The sequence below is a fragment of the Protopterus annectens genome, chromosome 3.part1, assembly GCF_019279795.1.
Source record: "Protopterus annectens isolate FY-2018-M chromosome 3.part1, PAN1.0, whole genome shotgun sequence".
Taxonomy (NCBI): Eukaryota; Metazoa; Chordata; order Ceratodontiformes; family Protopteridae; genus Protopterus; species Protopterus annectens.
The window spans coordinates 1,449,831,503-1,449,852,798 of NC_056732.1; the positions used below are offsets into that span (position 1 = coordinate 1,449,831,503).

The 21,296-nt window shown below is 40.7% G+C and overlaps 1 protein-coding gene across 2 annotated transcripts in view; it reads left to right on the plus strand.

Moving 5' to 3' along the window:
* The window catches only part of RUNDC3B (RUN domain containing 3B), a 2,404,839-nt gene that overhangs the window by 2,133,936 nt on the left and 249,607 nt on the right, over nucleotides 1-21,296 (plus strand). Inside the window, exon 9 of one of the 2 annotated variants that reach the window (XM_044067522.1) lies at nucleotides 4,695-4,841. The exons of the other annotated variant lie outside the window; for it this stretch is intronic. Coding sequence (XP_043923457.1) covers nucleotides 4,695-4,841 — 147 coding nt within the window. The remainder of the gene's footprint in view (nucleotides 1-4,694; nucleotides 4,842-21,296) is intronic. 2 annotated transcript variants of the gene reach the window in all.

The window sequence follows — 21,296 nt, forward strand, 5'->3', positions numbered from 1 at the left end:
TCCAGAGTGGGGGATGGTGTCGAAAGCCTTGGTGAGATCTAGATAGGCTGTGTGAACCACCTTACTCTCATCTATGGCTTTGGTGGCTGCTTCAAAGAAGTCTGTCAGGTTTAGGAGACATGATCTGCCTTTTACAAATCTGAACTGGGTAGGGTCCAGAGTTTGGAGACTACCAATGTCTTTGTGTATAAGTTCCATGATGATATGTTCCATAGCCTTGCAGACCAGGCTCGTTAGGCTAATGGGGCGGTAGTTTCTGGGGTCTGTAGTGGCTCCCCCTTTATGGAGAGGGATAACTGTCGCTGTGCGCCATTCAGTGGGCACATAGCCTGACGTGAGGCTATGACTGAACATAGTACTTAGGTGGGGTGCTAGTTCATTCTGTAGTTCATGTAGAACACAGCCTGGGATGTCGTCAGGTCCCATGGATGCTGTGTTCTTGGCTTTGGATAGTATGTTTTTTACCTGTGCAGCCGTGATTACAGGAACTTTGCATTCTTCTGATATAGAGATGGGCCCTTTAGGGATGACAGGGGGGTAAAGTTAGCACTGAACCTATCTGCCAGGATGTTGGTAATATCAGTTGGTTCTGTATATTTAGTGCCATTGTGCTGTAACTCAGAGCAGATCTGAGTGTTGCCATTGAGATTCTTGACATAGCTATAGAATGCTTTGTGGTTGTCTTTAGAGTCAGTGGTGATTTTATTTTCATAACTAGCTTTGGAGGATTTTATGAGGGATCTCAGCTTCTTACTGAGGCTGACCAGGGAGTTTCTCCAATCATGGGATTTTACTCTTTTTTGCAACAGTTTCTTTCTTCTGTTGTAGAGTTTGTTTATGGCAGGGGACCACCAGATTGGCTTCCTTTTTTTGGAGGATAGCATCTTGGTTCTGTTAGGGATTGCACGATCCATGCACTCGTGTAAGTGGTTATAAAGTGCATTTGTGTAGGATTCAGCAGTCATACCTCTATTGTCTGTCAGCATGGGTGTCGTGAAGTTGGCTTTGGAGAAATTTTTTACTGTGGTTTCCCTAATGGGGGGTAGGGGAGGGATGTGGATGTCTAGGGTGATTAGCTCGTGGTTGGATCTGACCAATGAGGAATTGACCTCTGGTGTGGAGCACCGGTTGCCCATGTTGGTAATAACCAGGTCTAGGATATTGCTGCCCCTGGTGGGGGTGTGGATAAGTTGATCCATGGCATTGGAATTTATGAATTCCAGAAAACGTTGAGCACAAGAGTTGGTACATGAGTAGTTTTCCCAGTTAATGGTAGGGTAGTTGAAATCACCCATTATTAGGGTGTTAGGTTGTACCCTAATATTTTCCAGTGTATTAAGAAATGAGGAGTGGGAATCATGGGGCATGGTGGGGGATCTGTAGCAAGCTACAATTTGGATTGCAGTCTTGCCCAGAGTTAGTTGCACTTGGATAATCTTGGATGCATTATGCTGAGCAACTAGCCTGGAGGTGTGGATATCCTTAATGAATATGGACACGCCTCCACCTTTAGTGTTTCGGTCCAAGTTAGGTGGCCGAAAGGTGTGGTATGAATTATAGCCTGGTAATGCAGGGGTACTCTCTAGAGCCTTTAACCAGGTCTCTGTCACTGCACAGATGTCGATGTTCTCCATTTTAAGGAGAGCCTCGAGTGAGTGCATTTTGAGGTTTAGACTTCTAGCATTAAGTAGCAATACCCTCAGATTCTTCTTGCCTGTACCTGTTAGGGTGGTGAATTTGTCATTTGAACCTTGCCTAAAAAAAGCACTAGAGCCTTAGCCAGTATCCGGAATCCCAGGGGCAACAGGTGCAGGCCATCTCTGGCAAAGCATTGTGGTTTGTCGATCATGTCATCCCAGGCAGACAGATACTGGGTCCCCTTGAAATGACACCAGAAGCTTAGCCAATTGTTGAAGTCAATCATTTTGTCCTTGTACTGTGGTATTCTGGGTGATGGCAGGATGCTACTCAGGGCTAGGGTCATATCTGCCTGGGCTACAAGATCGGACAGCCTTTTCATGTAGTCCAAGGAGGTACGTCTCAGGTCATTCACACCAACATGGACAATGACAGAGTCATATTTGTACTTGTTGTGGAGTGACCTGAGTGCATGTGTTATGTGGCAGATCCTGGCACCCGACAGGCAGCTGACAGTAACTTTCTCCTTGTTTAGCCTGGTGAGTGGAACATCAGCGTGCCTGACTATAGAGTCACTTATGACTAGAGTGTTGGGTACGTTGTTATGCCTTATGGGCTGTGGTTGAGTGGCACACTGAGTTTGTGGGCTATGTGTCATTTGGGTTGTGTTGGGGGGGTGGTGGAGGTTGCTTGTGTTTCTGCTTTGGAGGTCCCTGTTGCTTGGGCAGGTTTTTACTGAGAGCCTCCGCGAATGCAGGTGTGTGTTTTGTGTTTCTATGTTTCTATGTGTGTGTGTTTTGGTGGTGTAGGTTTTGAGGGACTATGTGCTGAGTGTGGTGTGGTGCAAGTATTTACCTTCTCCTCTTGACTGTCCTTTATAACCCCATGATTACTGCACATCAACAATGGTAAAACTTGACATGCAGTAACAGTAATTTCTTTAGGAACTCAATGTCTAGTATGTTCCATTCCCTGAAGCTATGTTGTGAACAATTTCCTTACTAATGTTGCTGAATCAATATTATTACAGTCTATTTCTGGAAAATTTACATCCCCAGCCACTATTATTCTTCCTTCCTGTGTTTCATGCAAGAAATGTATGAATTCCTCTAGGTCATCAGCACTTGACTTTGGTGGTCTATACACTCTTGTCCCCCTACAAATGCCCTTCATTGTTCCATATAGAACCAAATATTCAGACTCAGAAACAAACTGATAAGAGAGCCCAAATAAATGCAAAAGATTCTGAATTTGTGACTTCACCTAAGCTTCAACATATCATTTTATTTAAAAAAATGTATCAGCAAGTGACTGCAATTTCCCTAAATTTTGTTATAAATAATCAAATTACAATGAGAAGGAACTACCAGCAGACATTAAATACAATATCTAGTACACATGGTATTTACTTTGTTTTCTTAATTATTGTTGGAAATTGATTTATAACCAAGGGGAAAGCTAAGGATATATAAATGAGCTATGAGATACGTCATTATTAATAGTCTGATGTGTGATATCTCTTTGCCAACATATATTGTCAGAAGATAATTTAATTCATATTAATAATAACATTATAGTATCAGCCAGTGCAGCTATGTCATTCTTAAGATGCTCATGATTGGCTAAGATCTTAAACTAAAATCACACCTGCCCGCTTTTAAAGTAGTTAATGCCTCAGTTGTACTCACCAGGGAGATTTTTCCTCTGTCTTTGACAAATTTCATCCATTCCATGTAAATAACATCAAGGCATCCTCCTCATACCCAGTGTAACCTGCCAGCCTACAGAATATAATAAAGGAGTACATAGTCAGTGAAGAGGCAAGATGGAGAAAGGCTCCAGAAATGCTACAAGTGCTGTGCCTGAGGATGTACAATAACAGGCTGTGAGAACTCACTATGTATGTTAAGCAACACAAAGAAAAATATAGATATGAGACACATATAAACATGATGAAATAATTAGTAACATTCATAGCATCTTTTTAAACTTTTATTTTCCCAGTTTTAGCATAATACATAATCATTACTAGTGTATGTGCCTCTTTAAGTGTTATGCAAGAGATTATATATTTTTACTGGCTACTGAACTTGTTGCCACTTACAAGGAACTCTTTTGTCAATTTAAGTCACAACTTAGTTTTTTTACAACAATGATAAAATCGGGGTACAATAATAACAGAAAATAAAATGTTAGGATATGAAGATGTATTGCTTGAAAAAAAGGATTGCAGATACATTTAATTGTATCCCACAGGAGACAGGTATGCTGAAACAGAGCAATACTTTATTTTATCTATTTCAGTTTCATAATCAGATAAGTAGACTGGTCAACAAACCCTTTTCCGCCATGACCCAGGCACCAAGGCAATTTACAAACAGAAAATTATATATAGACTAAAAAATACATAGAGTAACAAAGCAAAAACAATATGTTTGTATGTTATTAACAATTATAAATGAAAGTGATGTTATTTACAATATGTGCAATAAACCAAGGCACTTTAACTCACTGGATAGAGGCAACAAATCTCAGGAGAGCATATCATTGATAGTTGAACCTGCAACAAGCTATGTCCTACATAGCTGGGAGCAATTCACAGTCTACATGTATATTGTGTGAATCTGATCAAATCATTTAGCAGACCAGTACTTCCTAGGCGAAGTAATTATTCAGAATAAAGTAAATTGACGCAAATGACAAGACTAGATGGACCAAGTTATCACTGCCAGTGGAGTTCATATTTAAGTGAAGTCTTAGCCCTTCATTTATATGTAAAATCTGGGTTATATTATTCAGGTAGTTGCTACTGATGTCCGCATACTAAGTAAATAACTGCTGGAAAATATTCTGAAAGGTTAATTAAAAAAAAAGGACAGTAAGAAAAATATATATGCATCTAACTTTTTCTGAAAACTACCATAACACCTGGAGAGATCTAGTTTTTTCTTTCACCTGTCTAAGATGATGCAATTGTCATTTTGCACTGAAAGAAAAGAATGTTTCCCTGGTACTTCAGTATGCTATTAGAAGCTATCTTTTTTTTTCATTTACAGGACTATATTGAAGAATAATGACTCACGATCGAGACAGGAGTTAACCTCACATCTTACCAATCTGTGGCCTTCCCCTGGTGTCCTAGATGCTAATGCTGTTGCCCTGGATACACTGTTATATCAAAAGCAAAGTGAGAAGTGGCATGAGTAAGTTATAATCATTCATGTTGTTAATTTAGATCTGCTGCCTGTCATGCCACAAAATAATACTGTGTTTTTAAACAGGAAACATCTTTATTAAATTATCACTTATGACATAGTCAGTCATGCATTTATATAAATGAAACAAACCATATTATCATATTTTTAGTTGCAAACATTATGCACCACTTACAATCTATCCAGTCATTGTCAAACATTACATAGCTCCTTCAAATCCTGCCTTCTTTTAAACCTCATTCCTCCTCTGCATATATTGTTCCCACAATTCCCATTTTTTCTATGTAATTTGCATCTACCCTTTTCTAAATATCCCAGTTCAGTTGTTTTATCTCTGTTACTATATTTACTGCTCCTAGTAAAGTTGGTTTAGACTTTGATTTCTATTTTCTAGTAATTGCTTTTTTTGGCAGCCACCACAATTAGACTCAGCAAGGCCTTATTATGTCTAGGCAATTCCGATTCTGTATCATAGCTCAAAAAATCATTTCCTTAGTTATATCAATTTGCTACAAAATAATATTTTGATTTTTTTTTTGATAAGTACTCCTCTCATATAATAGTATGCTTTTATTTTTATTTTTTTTACAAAGACAGAGCTGACTAACGGTTTTTGTTAGACTGCAATAAACACAAGGAATATAGAAGCACTGCTGCACATTAAAGGGATAAAAGTATGTTTTTTCAATAGCATGTGACTATAGCAACTGGAACTGAGATACATAACAAGAAACTGTTCCCTGCAAATCAGAGGAATATAAATACTGTTTCTAGAGTTTCTCATTTCAACAGCAAGTAAATGTTTTAGAAGTACACAGGCTGCAGCAGTGTGGTTATGTCAGTCACCATGTGGAAATGGTAATGCAACCTGGGCTGTAGTATTTTCTCAGAAGCAGAGCTGTTGCATATTTTGCTGGTTGTGTTTTATTTTTTTATATGGGAAGAGCATGGTTAGCCACTGTTCATGAGAAGCTGTCTCACTATTGATGCTGAATGCAATGAGTATATTTCTACACTTTGTGTTATATGCTAGCAGTCTAAGCCATGTCAGCAGAATTATTTTTTCTGATTAGTATTAAGCCTGAAATGTTCCTATGATTGGTTGTCCCTTCCAACATACTATTTCTGTTGAAGACTGCCTCACTTCCATGGTCAGGTGAGGAACATTAAAATCTCCTCTAATTTTTGATCAGGGCAGAATTTGACTGTGTTCAGTGTACCATCATAAACTGAGCATCCTTGTGGATAAATGCCTTTTCAAACATCATATACACGAGTCATATCAAATCTAGTCTTATCACTCAGCTTCTGTCTATAAACAGCGTTGACTCCTGTCAGCTACTGCTGCTGGCTGTTCTGTTACTCCTTAGTTTCCTACTCCAGGACTGGTGTCCACCTTCTGAACCTCCTAAACTGTCCCAGAAATCAGTGGTGCTGACAGCACTGGCTCTACCCACACACCTGTCTGCTGGCTCTACCCACACACCTGCCTGCTGGCTGTATCCACACACCTGCCTGCTGCCTCTATCTACGCATCTGCCTGCTGGCTGTATCCACACACCAGCCTGCTGGCTGTATCCACACACCTGCCTGCTGACTCTATCCAAACACCTGCCTGCTGGCTGTATCCACACACCTGCCTGATGACTCTATTCACACACCTGCCTGCTGGCTGTATCCACACATCTGCCTGCTGACTCTATTCACGCACCTGCCTGCTGGCTGTATCTACACATCTGCCTGCTGACTCTATTCACATACCTCCCTGCTGGCTGTATCCACACACCTGCCTGCTGACTCTATCCAAACACCTGCCTGCTGGCTGTACCCACACACCTGCCTGCTGGCTGTATCCACACACCTGCCTGCTGCCTCTACGCATCTGCCTGCTGGCTGTATCCACACACCTGCCTGCTGTCTCTATCTGCACACCTGCCTGCTGGCTCTACCCACACACCTGCCTGCTGGCTGTATCTGCACACCTGCCTGCTGGCTCTACCCACACACCTGCCTGCTGGCTGTATCCACACACATGCCTGCTGTCTCTATCTGCACACCTGCCTGCTGGCTCTACCCACACACCTGCCTGCTGTCTCTATCTGCACACCTGCCTGCTGGCTCTACCCACACACCTGCCTGCTGGCTGAATCCACACACCTGCCTGCTGGCTCTATCCACACACTTGCTTGGCATCATTCTTGTTGTTACTCTCTGCTTCTTCTCTTCAACTCACTGCTTGTCTGGCTTTTTATTGTCATCTTTTGACTGGTTTGCTATTTGTTGTCTTTTTAAAAGCTGCCCCACACTGCCAGAACATCTTGCTTGTAACCCTCATAGTTTCATAGGTTCATAGGTAGATACTAGGCTATCTGCCCTAGGGCATTTATAAGCCCAACCAGAGTGTGTTTGGCTTTCGCCTCCCATTTAGATTAGTTAACTGTGCCTCTGTATAGTAGGTCACAGAAGATAGCCCTTTAAGGTTAGTTTACTGTGCCTCTGTCTAGCAGGGACACAGAAGAGATCCCAGGGGTAAACTTACGATCTCCCATCCACTCGTCAAGATTTCTCTTGAAGAGGGTCAGTGAGGGGCTCTGCCTAACATGAATTGGGATTCTGTTCCAGAGTGAGGGGAGCCTCTGGGATATGAATCTGTCCCTCCAGCATGTCCTATTTATTGCTGTGCTGAGGTTTAAGTCCCTGGAGTATGTAGCTCTAAGGGATTTGGATTTCCTGAGGTGGAGCATGTCCATTAATTCTGGGTTAGACATGGCTTTGTGCGCCAGGCATAGATCACCTCTGAGTAGGCAGTAAGCAATTGAGTAGAGCTGGAGTTTCATTAGTCGAACTGCATAGGGCATCTGTTTGAGGCCCGTGATCCTCTTGGTGAGGTACTTTTGGGGTCTCTCCAGTTGCTGCAAGTGTTGGTTAAGGTACATCCCATGGGGCATTGTATTCAATTATGGGCCTGATGAGTGATGAGTAGAGGGGCACAATGACCTCTCTTGATCTAGATGTGAACCCTTTTGTGATAAGGTGGGCTATATAGAAGGTCTTTCTAACCACTTTGGCAATGTGATTGTCAAAGGAGAGATTACTATCTACTTGGGTCCCCAAATCCCTAATTACTTCTTCCGTACTTAATGGATTAAAACCTATTTAGTAATTTGGGGTCACTTTGTTTTTCCCAAAGGGGATGACTATGCACTTTTTGGCATTTAGCTTGAGGCCATGGCTCTGGCACCAGGTATCTGTCTCTGTGAGACCCTTTTGGAGGATGCTTATGTCAGCTGGAGAGTTGATTATGGTTCCCAGTTTGCAGTCATCTGCAAACTTGGTCAGCCATAGTCCTCCCGTGTTAGCCTGTGCCTCGGAGAAGTATATACCGAACAAGAGAGGTCCCAGGACTGAGCTTTGTGGAACGCCACTTGTAACTGGTTTAGAGTCTGACATGGCACCTGCAATTCTGACCATGTGGGTTCTATCCCTGAGCCAGTTTGCAACCCATCTTGTGACATAGGCATTGATATTTAAGCTGGTAAGCTTATTTATGATGCCCGAGTGGGTTATTGTGTCGAAGGCTTTTGCGAGGTCCAGGTAGGCTGTGTGGACTACCTTCCCCTTTTCTATGGCCTTGGTAACTGTTTTGAAGAAGTCAACTAGGTTTAAGAGGCAAGATCTGCCCTTAACAAAGCCAAATTGGGTAGGGTCCAGTGTCTGGAGGTTCCCAATGTCTTTGTTTATGAGTTCCATGATGATAAGCTCCATAGCTTTGCAGACCAGACTAGTCAGGCTTATAGGGCGATAGTTCCCGGGGTCTGTTGTGGCACCACCTTTGTGGAGTGGGACCACTGTTGCTGTACACCATTCTTTGGATACATATCCTGTAGTAAGGCTGAGTTTGAACAGTGACTTTATGTGAGGGTTCAGTACTTCTTGGAGTTCGTGTAAGACGCAGCCTGGGACACTGTCCGGTCCCATTGATGCTGTGTTTTTTGCTTTGGAGAGGGCAGCTTTTTTCTGTGCATCTGTGATGTCAGGGGGGCTACATTCTGTTAAGATAGACATTTGCTCTTTTGGGGGGGAAGGGGAGGAGAAGCTTGCACTGAACCTGTCTGCCAGGATGTTGGCAATGTCTGTGGGTTCAGTGTATTTTTTGCCATTTTGCACTAACTCAGAGCATATCTGGGAGTTGCCACCCAGATTCCTTGACATAACTAAAGAAGGCCTTTTGATTATCTTTAGCGTCTTGGGCAATTTTTTTTTCGAAGCTGGCCTTTGATGATTTTATGAGGGATCATAGTTTCTTGCTAGTACTGATCAGAGATGCCTTCCCTTTTTGAGATTTTGCTCTATCATGTAGTAGCTTCCTCCTTCTGTTGTATAGCTTATTTGTGGCTGGGGTCCACCAGACAGGTCTCCTGCCTTTGGAGGAGTGAGTCTTGGTTTTATTTGGGATAGCACAATCCTTGCATTGCTGTAGGTGCTCATAGAATGTGTTTGTAAAGGATTCTGCGGTTCAGGCAGTATTTTCCTCTGGCCCAGGGACTTTGAAGGATTCCACCTCGGTTTTGAGAAGTGTGAAGTTTGCTTTTGAGAAATTTTTCACAGTGGTTTCTTTGGCTGGGGGTGGGAACAGGATATGGATGTCCAGTGAGATCAGTTTATGGCCTGATCTTATCAATGAGAGGTTCACCTCTGGTGTGGAACATAGAGTCCCCATGTTGGTGATGACCAGGTCCAATATGTTGTCCCCTCTTGTGGGAGTGGTGACCAGTTGTTCCATAGCGTTTGAGTTTATAAATTCTAGGAACCGTTGGGCAAGGGTGTTGGGGCTTGAGTAGTTTTTCCAATCAATGTTTGGGTAGTTGAAGTCACCCAATATTATGGTGTTTGGAGAGACCTTCATATTCTCCAATGTTCTCAGGAAAAGCGAGTGGGGTTCCTGAGATTGGGAGGGTGATCTGTATCAGGCTACAAACTGAAAGGCAGTTTTGCCCACTGTTAGTTGCACATGGATGGTCTCCAATGCTTTGTGCAGTGCCACTAACCTGGAGGTGTGGGTATCTTTGATGAATATAGATACTCCCCCTCCTTTTGTGCTTCGGTCCGAGTTTTGGGGCTGAAAAGCATGGTATGAGTTATAACCTGGTAGTGCTGGGGTGCTCTCAGGAGCCTTGAACCAGGTTTCTGTTACTGCACAGATATCAATATTCTCCATACTGAAGAGAGCCTTGAGTGCATGCATCTTGAGGTTTAGACTTCTGGCGTTGAGTAGCATTACCCTTAGTTTTTTTCTCCTTGTGTTGTCTATGGAGGTGGGTTTGTCTTTTGAGCCTTGCCTAAAAAAGGCACTATGGGGGTGGCAAGAGCCTTAGCCAGTATTCGAAAGCCCAGGGGTGACAGGTGCAAGCCGTCCCTAGTGAAGCAACGTGGCTTGTCAAGCATGTCATCCCAGGCTGACAGACACTGGATCCCCTTTGAATGACACCAATACTTTAGCCAGTTGTTAAAATTGATCATTTTGTCTTTATACTGTGGCATCATTCTTGGTGAGGGCAAGATGCTACTCAAGGTCAGGGCCATACCGGCCTGGGCTACATGATCAGAGTGCTCCTCTATGTCTCTTTTCATGTAGTCCAGGGAGGTTCATCTCAGGTCATTCACACCAGCATGGACAATGATGGAGTCATATTTGTACTTGCTTTGGAGTGACCTGAGTGCTTGTGTTATGTGGCGGATCCTGGCACCCGACAGGCAGCTTACAGTGACCTTCTCCTTGTTCAGTCTGGTGAGTGGGATGTCAGTGTGTCTGACAATAGAGTCACCTATTACAAGTGTATTTGGTGTGTTGCTTAGCCTTAAGGGCTGTGACTGTGTGGCACACTGACTTTGTGAAATATGTCATATGTGGGTATTGTTGTGGGGTAGCGGTTGCTTGGATGTCTGCTTTGGAGGTCTCTGCTGCTTTGGCAGATTTTTATTTAGAGCCTCTGAGTATGTCTTTGTGTGTTTATTTGTTTGGTTTGCTGATGCGATAGGTCTGTGTGAGACTGGATTTGAGGTAGGAGTGGTTACCTTCTCCTGACTGACTGTGCCAGTCTTTGGTTGAGAGAGCTCAGCCTCTAGTTTGGCTATATAGTTGCATTTCTCACATATGTTTGAGCTTGTTGGGAGGAGGAGAGGGTGGTCTGTGTACATAAGGCAATTGTAACATTGCCTCAAGAATCCCAGATTCACTAGATGGACTGGAGAGTAAACCTGAAACTGTCTTTTGGACATGCCAGAATAGTATAAGGAACTGCTTATTGACTGATCAGAAAGGACCAATAAGGAGCCAAGTACTTATAAAGAGTATAAGAGGGTGTAGTGCTTTAGTTTGTTAGTGTTTACTTATAAGATTTGAGCAAGTGCAGGGCTTTAGAAGGAAAATAGAGTGCTTACTTTGAGAGTTAGAACAGTTCTAAGGGAAAAAGTGAAGAGTAGACTTTGTGGAGCCGGGAATAGTTTAAACCCGTTTAAGCGGCGCTGCCCGACGCTGCTCTGTGCGCAAGACAGCGCAAAAAGAGAGTTGCAGGGTTTTAAGAGAGAGAGAGATCAAGGAGTTTGGAATTGACCCAAAATGGCCAATAAAACTACAGTTTCTAGGCAGTAACCACTCCTACAGGGACAGGCAGGCTGCTCAGTGTTAACCACTGCCACTGATGAACACAAAGTCTTCCCTTTACCCAAGTAAGCACTGGCCTCCAAGAAACTTACAAACAGTTCAGAACAGCAACTCTGTAACTGAACTTTCTTTTAAATTATAGAAAGTGGGAAAATAGCAAGATTTATTTATTTATTTATTTTTTAAGGATAGCAGGGACACACAAGTAGCAAACTAATCAGAACAGTGCAATAAATGACCCCAACATGTGTGTGCTAGGTCAGAGGCAGGTAAAATGCAATTTTAAGAAAAACAATTTTAAATTAAGTGCAACACAAAAATGTCTGTAAGTCAAAAAATTCCATAATAACAATAAGTTAGTCAGTAGACTGTAAAATAAAATACTGATCAGCCAACATATTTAATGTAATACATGCTTGGGGGACTAGGAAAAGGGAAAGGTAAGTGTAGTGGGAAGTTAGAATTAGAGAGTTAAACTTAAAGGTAGGATAGATATAGTTAGAATCTTATAGTTAGGTGGTGGGAATATGTAGGTTATAGGTGGCATGTATTTAATGGTAGTATTAAAAGTAGAAAGTGACATAAGAGAAAATGTGTTAAGATAGTTGAATAGACATGTGGGCTAGGATACTAAAGATTAGGGATAACTCATATAGTGTAACAGTATGACATATACATAAGTATATTTGCTATGTGAAACAGTTTTGCTAGATTAAAGAGCTTGTGGATATGTTTTGCATGCACAGCTGGGGTTATCAGTGAGATGTTTTAGTTTTCTTTTAAAGGAGATTATATTGTCTAATTCTGTAACTGATGATGGGAGGGCATTCCACAGCTTAGTTATCGAATGGGAATATTGGCAGCTACCTGCTCTTTTACTAGGTTTTATACTTTATGTAGGTGTTTGTTGTTAGAGCATACATTTTTGGATGGGACATAAGGTTCAATGATATTTTTCAGGGAAGGGCAACACTTGAGTTTATAAACGAGTTTATGGGCAAAGGTAAGTTGTGTGTAATGTAGGTAATGTCCAAATTCTAGCCAGTTTAGTTCTCCAGTGGTCTGGCAATGGTGGGTGAGATGTGGTTGGGCTGATGCGAATTTTGGAATCTTAGAATAACAAGACTGCATTTTGTGTTGCAAAGAGTCGTGGGGATTGGTGAAGACAGGAGATCCCTATAGTAAGGTTGGAAGGAGACTTGTGAAACATACACCCTCTAGAAACATCCATTTCTATAATCAGCTCCAATATGACAAGAAATCATGGAAAGGGGATGTCCGAATTCCTTGTAAATGGTCTGCGAAGTGATGCTTAGTAAATGTATATCACTAAATTCATATTAATAAATCACAACATTCTTGTATTTACAATGCATGTTAAGGCTTCCAAATAGAGAACGACAGAAGTCACTAACACATAAGCATCAGTATGGTTGCCTAGTATGTCCACTTTTGAACCTCACAGATACGTTGAACTTACCCATTAACATTGACCATGTTTTTGTATTTCCCAAAAGAGTTGTTGACGTGTCTCATATTATTCCTATTTTCTATCACTGTATTACATTCCACACTATTACAAGGAAGACAGTTTTATATATCAGCACTCTTCTTTTCATAAATGTTTAATATCAACCCTACAAAGTCTTGCCTCTGACTTCCAGGTGTTCCTCCGTAAGCTTGAATAAAGGCAAGACCTTAGAACAAGTGTTATTTTGAACTATGTAATGCCTGTTTAGTACTAATATGATCTGCTATAGTTATTCTTGCTATATGGTGTCAGCCTTGACCTTTTTTTATGGGTTTCCTCGAAATATGATCACAGGGTCCATTGCACTGACTTAGTTGCTAAATATTTATATAAGCAAAATTTAATAAATAACCCTTCCAGTGAAATATGCTACCTTCTTAGATTTTGTTAATTTCTTGTGAGGATTGTTATTGTTTGTTTCACGATCTCCACCCTTCCTAATTCTTCATTCAGAAAGTATTTATTTAAAAAATATTTTATCCTCTTTTCAGACTTTATACAATCTGTTGTGTTTCTCTGCACAGCTCATATTCTGAAAACATCCTTGAAGAACTTTATTTATACTCTATGCCAGGTGTAGTTTTTAACATGTTCTATACAATGAGGGTAATACACCTTAACACAGTCCAAACTATATTGGGAAAAAAGTCCATGGCAGTAGATTCCCTGCTGGAGTTCTCAGTAGAACAATATCAGCCCTTTATCCCTGGTTTCTCCTTTCACACATGGGCTCACCACAGAGCTGCTGCTCTGGTCTCTTAATTCCCCTTCTCTATGGCAAATGCTCTCTGATTCAGGATTTATTTAGCCTTCTCTTATAGCCCAGTATATTAATCATTTTCAAATTCTGCTCAGTGAAGTACAATACAGCCAGGCCATAACCTTCTTACAGACATAACTTCTGATAAACTATAACTCAATTCATAAATTGTGCCACTGTTAGGAATGACCATTGTTTTTATTGCTATATACACTATTCATGACATTTTCTACACTTTTTATAAATAAATGTATATATATATATATATATATATATATATATATATATAGAGAGAGAGAGAGAGAGATAGCTGTTTATATATATAGCCAGAGAGACAGAAATGGGGAAAGATATAGGTATAGATATAGAACATGAAGTACTGCCTACCAAACAAAACTGTCTAGCACCCTGTTGGGCTTGAATCAGTTACCCTGGTGGGCCAAAGAGTCTGTATCAGACTGCTATGGAATCCTCCATCTGAGGAGGTCCTCTGGTTCAGAAGCTTTGTCTTTAGATCACCAAAAAACAGACAGTCATCTGTTCACTTTCAGATGGGATACAGGTCATTCACCCCTCTTCTGGTATGCAGTGGGTAATCAGTTCTTCTCTGGGCATGGTTCTAATCATGCCTTTTTCTAGTGATTTGCCTGGTCATCCATCCTTTTTCTACTCTTCTTTTTGAGTACAGTTGTGCTCCTTTGGATCTCTGTTAAGGCTCGTCCATATACTTCCTGGAAAGTGATCATTTCATATCTGCTCTGTTGCCAGGTCCATGTATTATCTTTCACATCCGTTGTTGTACAGCAGAGGACCTGGTCCTAACACATTATGGCTCAGCATCTATTTATCAGCCCTGCAGTTATGTGCCATTTCATACTGCCTCATAGGAAAACTTCTGTCTGTCTGCCATGTTGTCAAAATGATTGTTCTTTTGTTCGAGAACTAGGATTCAGTAGGTCCAGTCTTGGCCACAAGTTGTGATTTAAACATTATTTTGCTGGCATTGAGTTAGTGTTTCAATACACTGCATCTCAATATGCTAATAAAATGTATCTAAATTAGGTTGCAATGGTAACTAGGCTTATAGTTTTAATGGCCTTCTTGAATATTTGGATAAACTTTTTCACTATCCTATTCTAACATTAATAACGGGGAATAGATGTAAAGAGTTGTGTGCCATTTAGCCTTATAGAAGTTTTAAAGTCGTTTGAAGCATAGTAAGTCAGTATTATGTATTCTGGCAGACTTTTTTTTGTAAATATCATTTGCAGCACTGCAGCATCCACTTCAATTCACTTACAAATAACCTCTGGCCATTTAGCTACGCATCTAAGACCCTAAACATCCTTGTAAAATCAAAATGTGTGTACAACCATGAAGATGGAGATAATTCCCATGGGTGTTAGGTGTTGTAGTAATACATTTTGAACCATGTGATATTTAATACAACTTTTTGCGAAGTGTTCAGTTTGCTTGGCTATTCCAGACCACAAAGCAGAGGTATGAAACAGAAACTCCATCTGACAGGACCTAAGTGTTTCTGATGTATAGCGGCTAACACTCTGGCATATTAACTTATTAGGAATTTCTACTCTAGATCCACACAGAAGGGTTCCTGTCATCAGGATAACTTTTCTTTTCTAGCCTCAGTTGCAAGGTACATTGACTCTTCCTCTTTAGGCCATCCTTTTATCAGTGTCATGTTCATGTGATGGTGTGGAGCTATGTCTGGTTCCCCTTTGGTTTAGATTGCTTGTTACTTGCAGCTGCTCAGCTAGCATGACACAGTGCACCCATCTATAACAGTCCAGTAGCATTCCCAATCTGTTTATTCTCCCTCAATTTAAAGCCACAGGAATGTGCTCCAGGAAAAGAAAGAGGCCAAGTGACTACTGCTGCAGCCATTCAGAAACCATTACAGACAGTCCATTTCCTGAATTAAAACTAAACACTAGTGTCACTCCGTGGCACAAAATGACAATGCTCTAATTGCAGCCAAAATAACCAGGAATTAAGTAGTAACTAAGGCACTGGAAGAGCTGTCTATGGAGGACACCACTGAATTGCTGATGCTGCTGCATCCATCCTGAGGGAGGAAGGCTGATAGACATCTATGGTGATTGCTCCTAGCTGAAGCTAGGAAGATGCACAATTTATGAATTAAGCTGCATGCAAGGATTACCAGGCAGTGTCTTGCAATCTAGCCGGTGTGATACATGCACAATTTCGGCCCAGTTCTGCAAAACTTGCTTTGCGGGGAAGAAGCATAATAGACATTACAAGTGGGTAGATAGAGATTTAAGCAAAAATGTCCAAGAGTTTTTTGGAAAGAGAGAGTGATTGATAAATGGATATGCAGAGCAGTCGAACAAAAGTTGGGAGATTAGCAGTTCGGATTCAGATCAGGATGCAGCACAACTGACCCGGTGTTTGCAATGAGACAGATAGTTGAGGAGAAGCTTGAGATGAGGAAGGAGTCCAACTCAGCATTCCTAGACTTGGAAAAAACATATGACAAGGTCCCAAGAAAGCTGATCTGGGCAGTACTGCGGTAGTTTGAAGTCCCAGAAACACTGGTAGAATTAGTGCAGGCTAGGTACAAGGACCCAATGACTCAAGTACGAACAGTGTTCGGCAGCACAGACGGCATCCCAGTGGGAGTGGGTGTACACCAGGGTTCAACTCTGAGCCCACTGCTGTTCATACTGGTGATGGACTAAATTAGCAAAGAGGTCAGAGGGGACAGATCAACACAGCTGCTGTATGCAGACGATGTGGCATTAAAGGCAGTCTCTGAGCGAGAACTTCAGCAAAGGATAGAAGAATGAAATGTAAAACTGTAGGCACATGTGATGAAACTAAGCACAGGTACGATGGTGGTAATGGCAGCAAACTGGGGAAATCAGAAGAAGCTGAGAAGAGAGAAAGACGGGAAGATAGTGGAACAGGTAAACAGCTTCAAGTATCTGGGAGGGGTGGTTGAGGAGAAGGGTAGTCTGAATGAAGAGGTCAAAGCTAGAATCAGAGAGGCTGCAGTCAACTGGCATAGAGTACCAGGTGTAGTCTATGACAGAAGAATGCCAAAGAAGCTGAAAAGTAAGGTGTACAAGACAGTGATGCGACCAGTACTACTGTATGATACAGAATTGTGGGCAGTAAAGGCAGAACAGTTGAACAACCTAGAGGTGATGGAAATGAAGTGCCTGTGAAGGGTGGCAGGATGCACACAGTGGGACAGATGAAGAAATGAGGACATAAGAGCAGAAGTCAAAGTTGTTCCAATTGCAGAAAAGAGTAAGGGGAACAGATTATGGTGGTTTGGACACATGCAAAAAAGCAGAAGACAATCTGATGATGAAGATTTGGGACAGGCAGGAAGACGGTAAGATGAAGTGAGGAAATCCAGAAAAGAGGTGGATAGATTGTGTGAAAGAAGATCTGCGACAGTCAGGCATGAGTGTCGAAGAAGGCAGGAGTGTGGTAATGCATCAAGAGAGTTGGAGACAGTTAACAGGATACCCCAACCCCATGTAGAAAAAAAAATGGGAAAAAGAGGGCTGATGATGATGATGATGATGATGCACAAGATATTTTTGGAGAATTGATAGTTTGCATGTGAGATAGAAAAAAAGAGTATCACAATGTAGGCACTGGTGATTAGTGACTATTACCACTGAAAATCTCTTTCCATACTAATATTGATCAAACATCTTAATTTCCTAGCTCAGGTTAGTGATTTTTGTAGCAATTTAGGCATAATTTGAGCCGGCTTTCATCAATACATTGTCAGTTTCTCAATTTGTAGCACACATGTCTTTGATGCAGGAAGATCAGAAGACTGTGGATTCTATACCCACATCAGGTGCTTGGCTTCATTTACCAGTGCTGAAGCTGGACTACAGCATGGGGGGAGGGGTGGCAATTCTGAGTGTACCATCCTTCATATGAGACCACATGGTCAGTGCCTTAAAAGAATACCAGCTGAAGTCAATTACCCCATTCCCTGCCAAACAATGATCTTCTTCCTTATTTCTATGCATACATGTCTAACACCTGTTTTCTTAAGTTAATTTGAACATGCCTTCATGGGCTACTTTTTCACCAGTATATATTTTGCATAGTACTGTTCACTTTCTTCAGTTGTATGACTGAAAATATTTCCTTGGGAAAGCTCATTATTGTCTGTCATTGAAAGAATTGGTGTGTCATTCCCATTGAATTTTACTGACTGTAAAGTAAGTAAAAAAGTGTGTCATGACTATCCTTACTTCAGTGGTACAAAGGCAGTGGCCTGTAGCACAGGCAGTGGTCTCAGTGCAAATGCAGCGGTCCAGGCATGTGGCTAATGCGAAGTAGCCACGTGCTTTCCCTTGGAAATATTACCAGTACCTAAATAATGCTGTAGAGTGATTCATACTTGGACAACAAAGTGAAAACAGTATATGCAGACTTTTGATGGTATACATCCATTCACTTATGCAGAATGATCAGGACTAGTGGCACTGTGGGAGGTAAGTAATATGATGCCACCTGTGTGTGTGTGCATGAGAAAGTGCATGTGTGAGTGAGTGTGTGTGTGTGTGTGTGTGTGTGTGTGTGTGTGTGTGTGTGTGTGTGTGTGTGTGTGTGTGTGTGTGTGTGTGTGTGTGTGTGTGTGTGTGTGTGTGTGTGTGTGTGTGTGTGTGTGTGTGTGTGTGTGTGTGTGTGTGTGTGTGTGTGCATGCATGTGTGTGTGTGTGTGTGTGTGTGTGTGTGTGTGTGTGTGTGTGTGTGTGTGTGTGTGTGTGTGTGTGTGTGTGTGTGTGTGTGTGTGAGAGTGCGTGCACACACAAGCATGTATGTCTAGGAGTTTGTTTGCATGTCAGTATATATATGTGCGTGTATTTGAAGGAGCCTGCAAATTGTGTTGCGTGGTTTGGTAGAAGAATATTGATGAGGTTAAGCCTAAAAGTGCAATGCTTGATTCAGAGACAGGATAATGAGCCATTAATGGGATGTCACCCACTGCCACCTTATCATATATCTGAATCACAAATTATTGATATCATGCTATTAGGCATTATGGCATGGCCTAACTAGAGCTGGAGGTGATATTGTTTCAGAATATTGGCCTGGAATAACCTGTATGATTTTACAGTTATTTCATAGGTTCATAGGATGGTACTAGGCTATTGGCCCGGAGGCCCTTATAAGCCTAGCCAAGAATTTCACCCATGTTCCCACAAAGTCAGCACCTGTTTTCCCTGTCCAGCATGGACACTGGTGGGATCCTGGGGGTATATTTTCTGTTTCCCATCCAGTCATCCAGGTTCCTCTTAAATACAGCTAATAAGGTATTCTGCTTGATATTTCAGTTATATTGTGTTGTGGTGGACAGACTACTTCTACTTGTTCAGGTTTTATATCACTTGCAGAAGGGTCATTTCCACAAGTTTTCAACAGGACACATACCCACTCAACTTTCTGCCACTATTTTGTTTGTTTCACTACTTTTGTTTGCACAACTACAGCATAGCATTAGGTTGTCTATCTGGTTTTGCTTTCTTGTATTATTTCAGTTGAAAAATGAAAAGAAATAACGTAAACAATATATTTCAATCAATAATACAGTGATTGTGAAACACAATGTAAACAATACATTGCAATCAATAATACAGTGATTGTTAAACACAATGTAAGCAATACATTGCAATCAATAATACAGTGATTGTGAAACACAATGTAAACAATACATTGCAATCAATAATACAGTGATTGTGAAACACAATGTAAACAATACATTGCAATCAATAATACAGTGATTGTGAAACACAATGTAAGCAATACATTGCAATCAATAATACAGTGATTGTGAAACAATGTGAACAATACATTGCAATCAATAATACAGTGATTGGGAAACACAATGTAAACAATACATTGCAATCAATAATAATGTTTACTTATTTATTTTGTTAGCCAGAAATGCCCATTTGGGAGGTACCATTTTAAGCAGAACCCAAGGAAGTGCAATTTCCAAACATCAAACAAATAATCCTATGCAATACTAACATTAACAGCATGTATACAGACAGCAAATGTTTATAATTTAACAAATGATAAAAATTTTAAAAAATATGCAGCGCCCACCATGGAAAACTTCCTATGCCTATTGAAGAAGACAGCATTAATGGAAATAAAAGTCAAAGAACGAAGAATATTTCCTAAGCCATTAGTTAATAATCCATGGAAGAAAGTTTTGTTATTGATTGACACCTTACAATCGGATTCAGACTCCTCCTGAAGACATATATATTAAATGGTATGACTTATTATCAATTGTTCAAACCTAGTACTATCGAAGTCAACTCGTGTCAGGCTGTATGTAAATATTGTACATAGTTAAACAATTATTCTGTTTTGTTATTTATTTGTAATCAAATACTTTTTGTGTTATATTTTCAAAATAAATATTATCTGAATAAAAAAAAAAAGAAAATATTGCAGAATCTGACCATAAAATAAGTAAAAAGAAATGTATAGGATGAACAGGAATGAACAGGAGTTAAATCAGTATCTCAACTAAGTATAGCAAACAGAAATGAATAATACAATTGAGATAAGGTTAATGGAGCAGAACAGAATTGTGTACAATATACTCTTTTAAGTGATTAGAACTGTGTCATGACTTTCATTAAGTAATAGCACATTTGTGTAGACAAGTTTTGGTGAAACTGGTTCTTCAACTCTGTCTTGAATATTGTCTTTAGTGAGATTGCATCTCAGGATGTGTGAGTTTGTGCCAAAGTTTGCCTCGAGCTACAGCAAATCTACAGTCACCGAACTTATTTTTAAACTTCGGAAAGTTGACTATTTAAATTATTGACTCAATTCATGGGGGAGTGTCTCCATGTGACAGGGACAGTTAGATAAATGAAAGACCTTAAGTAAAAATGATAACAAACTGGCTCCCTTAGTGACACGACAGTGATGAGTTTTGCCATGGTGACTAAAAATGAGTTTCAAAATTTTGCTGTAGGGCCGAACAAGATTATCTTGCAAAGAAAAAGAGATCTCAAGTAGAAGGTATGAGGAATATAAAAGAGAAGGTAGCATTATTTTCCTTTGATTTTTAAATATTCATGTTATGTTTTTTTGTACCAAAGTTGACTTTAACTATCAAGATCCTGCTTCCTGACTTGCAGCATTCTTTTTGTAAGTTACTGTTTACAGAACAGCAGTTTGATTTCAAAACAGTTAATCATGTGACATGTAAGTCCTTCGGCCTTGGATTTGTTGTTGCTTCTTTATATAGCCACATAGTATCTCATTCCACCAAATCAGTCCAACTAGTTCTCAGTCCAAGCTGCTCTCTAAGTTTTTTTCTCCTTATAATTTAACAGAGAGAGTAGAAGGTGGCACACACCAGCTGTGAGCTTGTGCTTTGTGCATCTTAAGTTCTGAAGAGAATGCTTGTACATGAGATTCTTGTCCCGTTAAATATTTTTA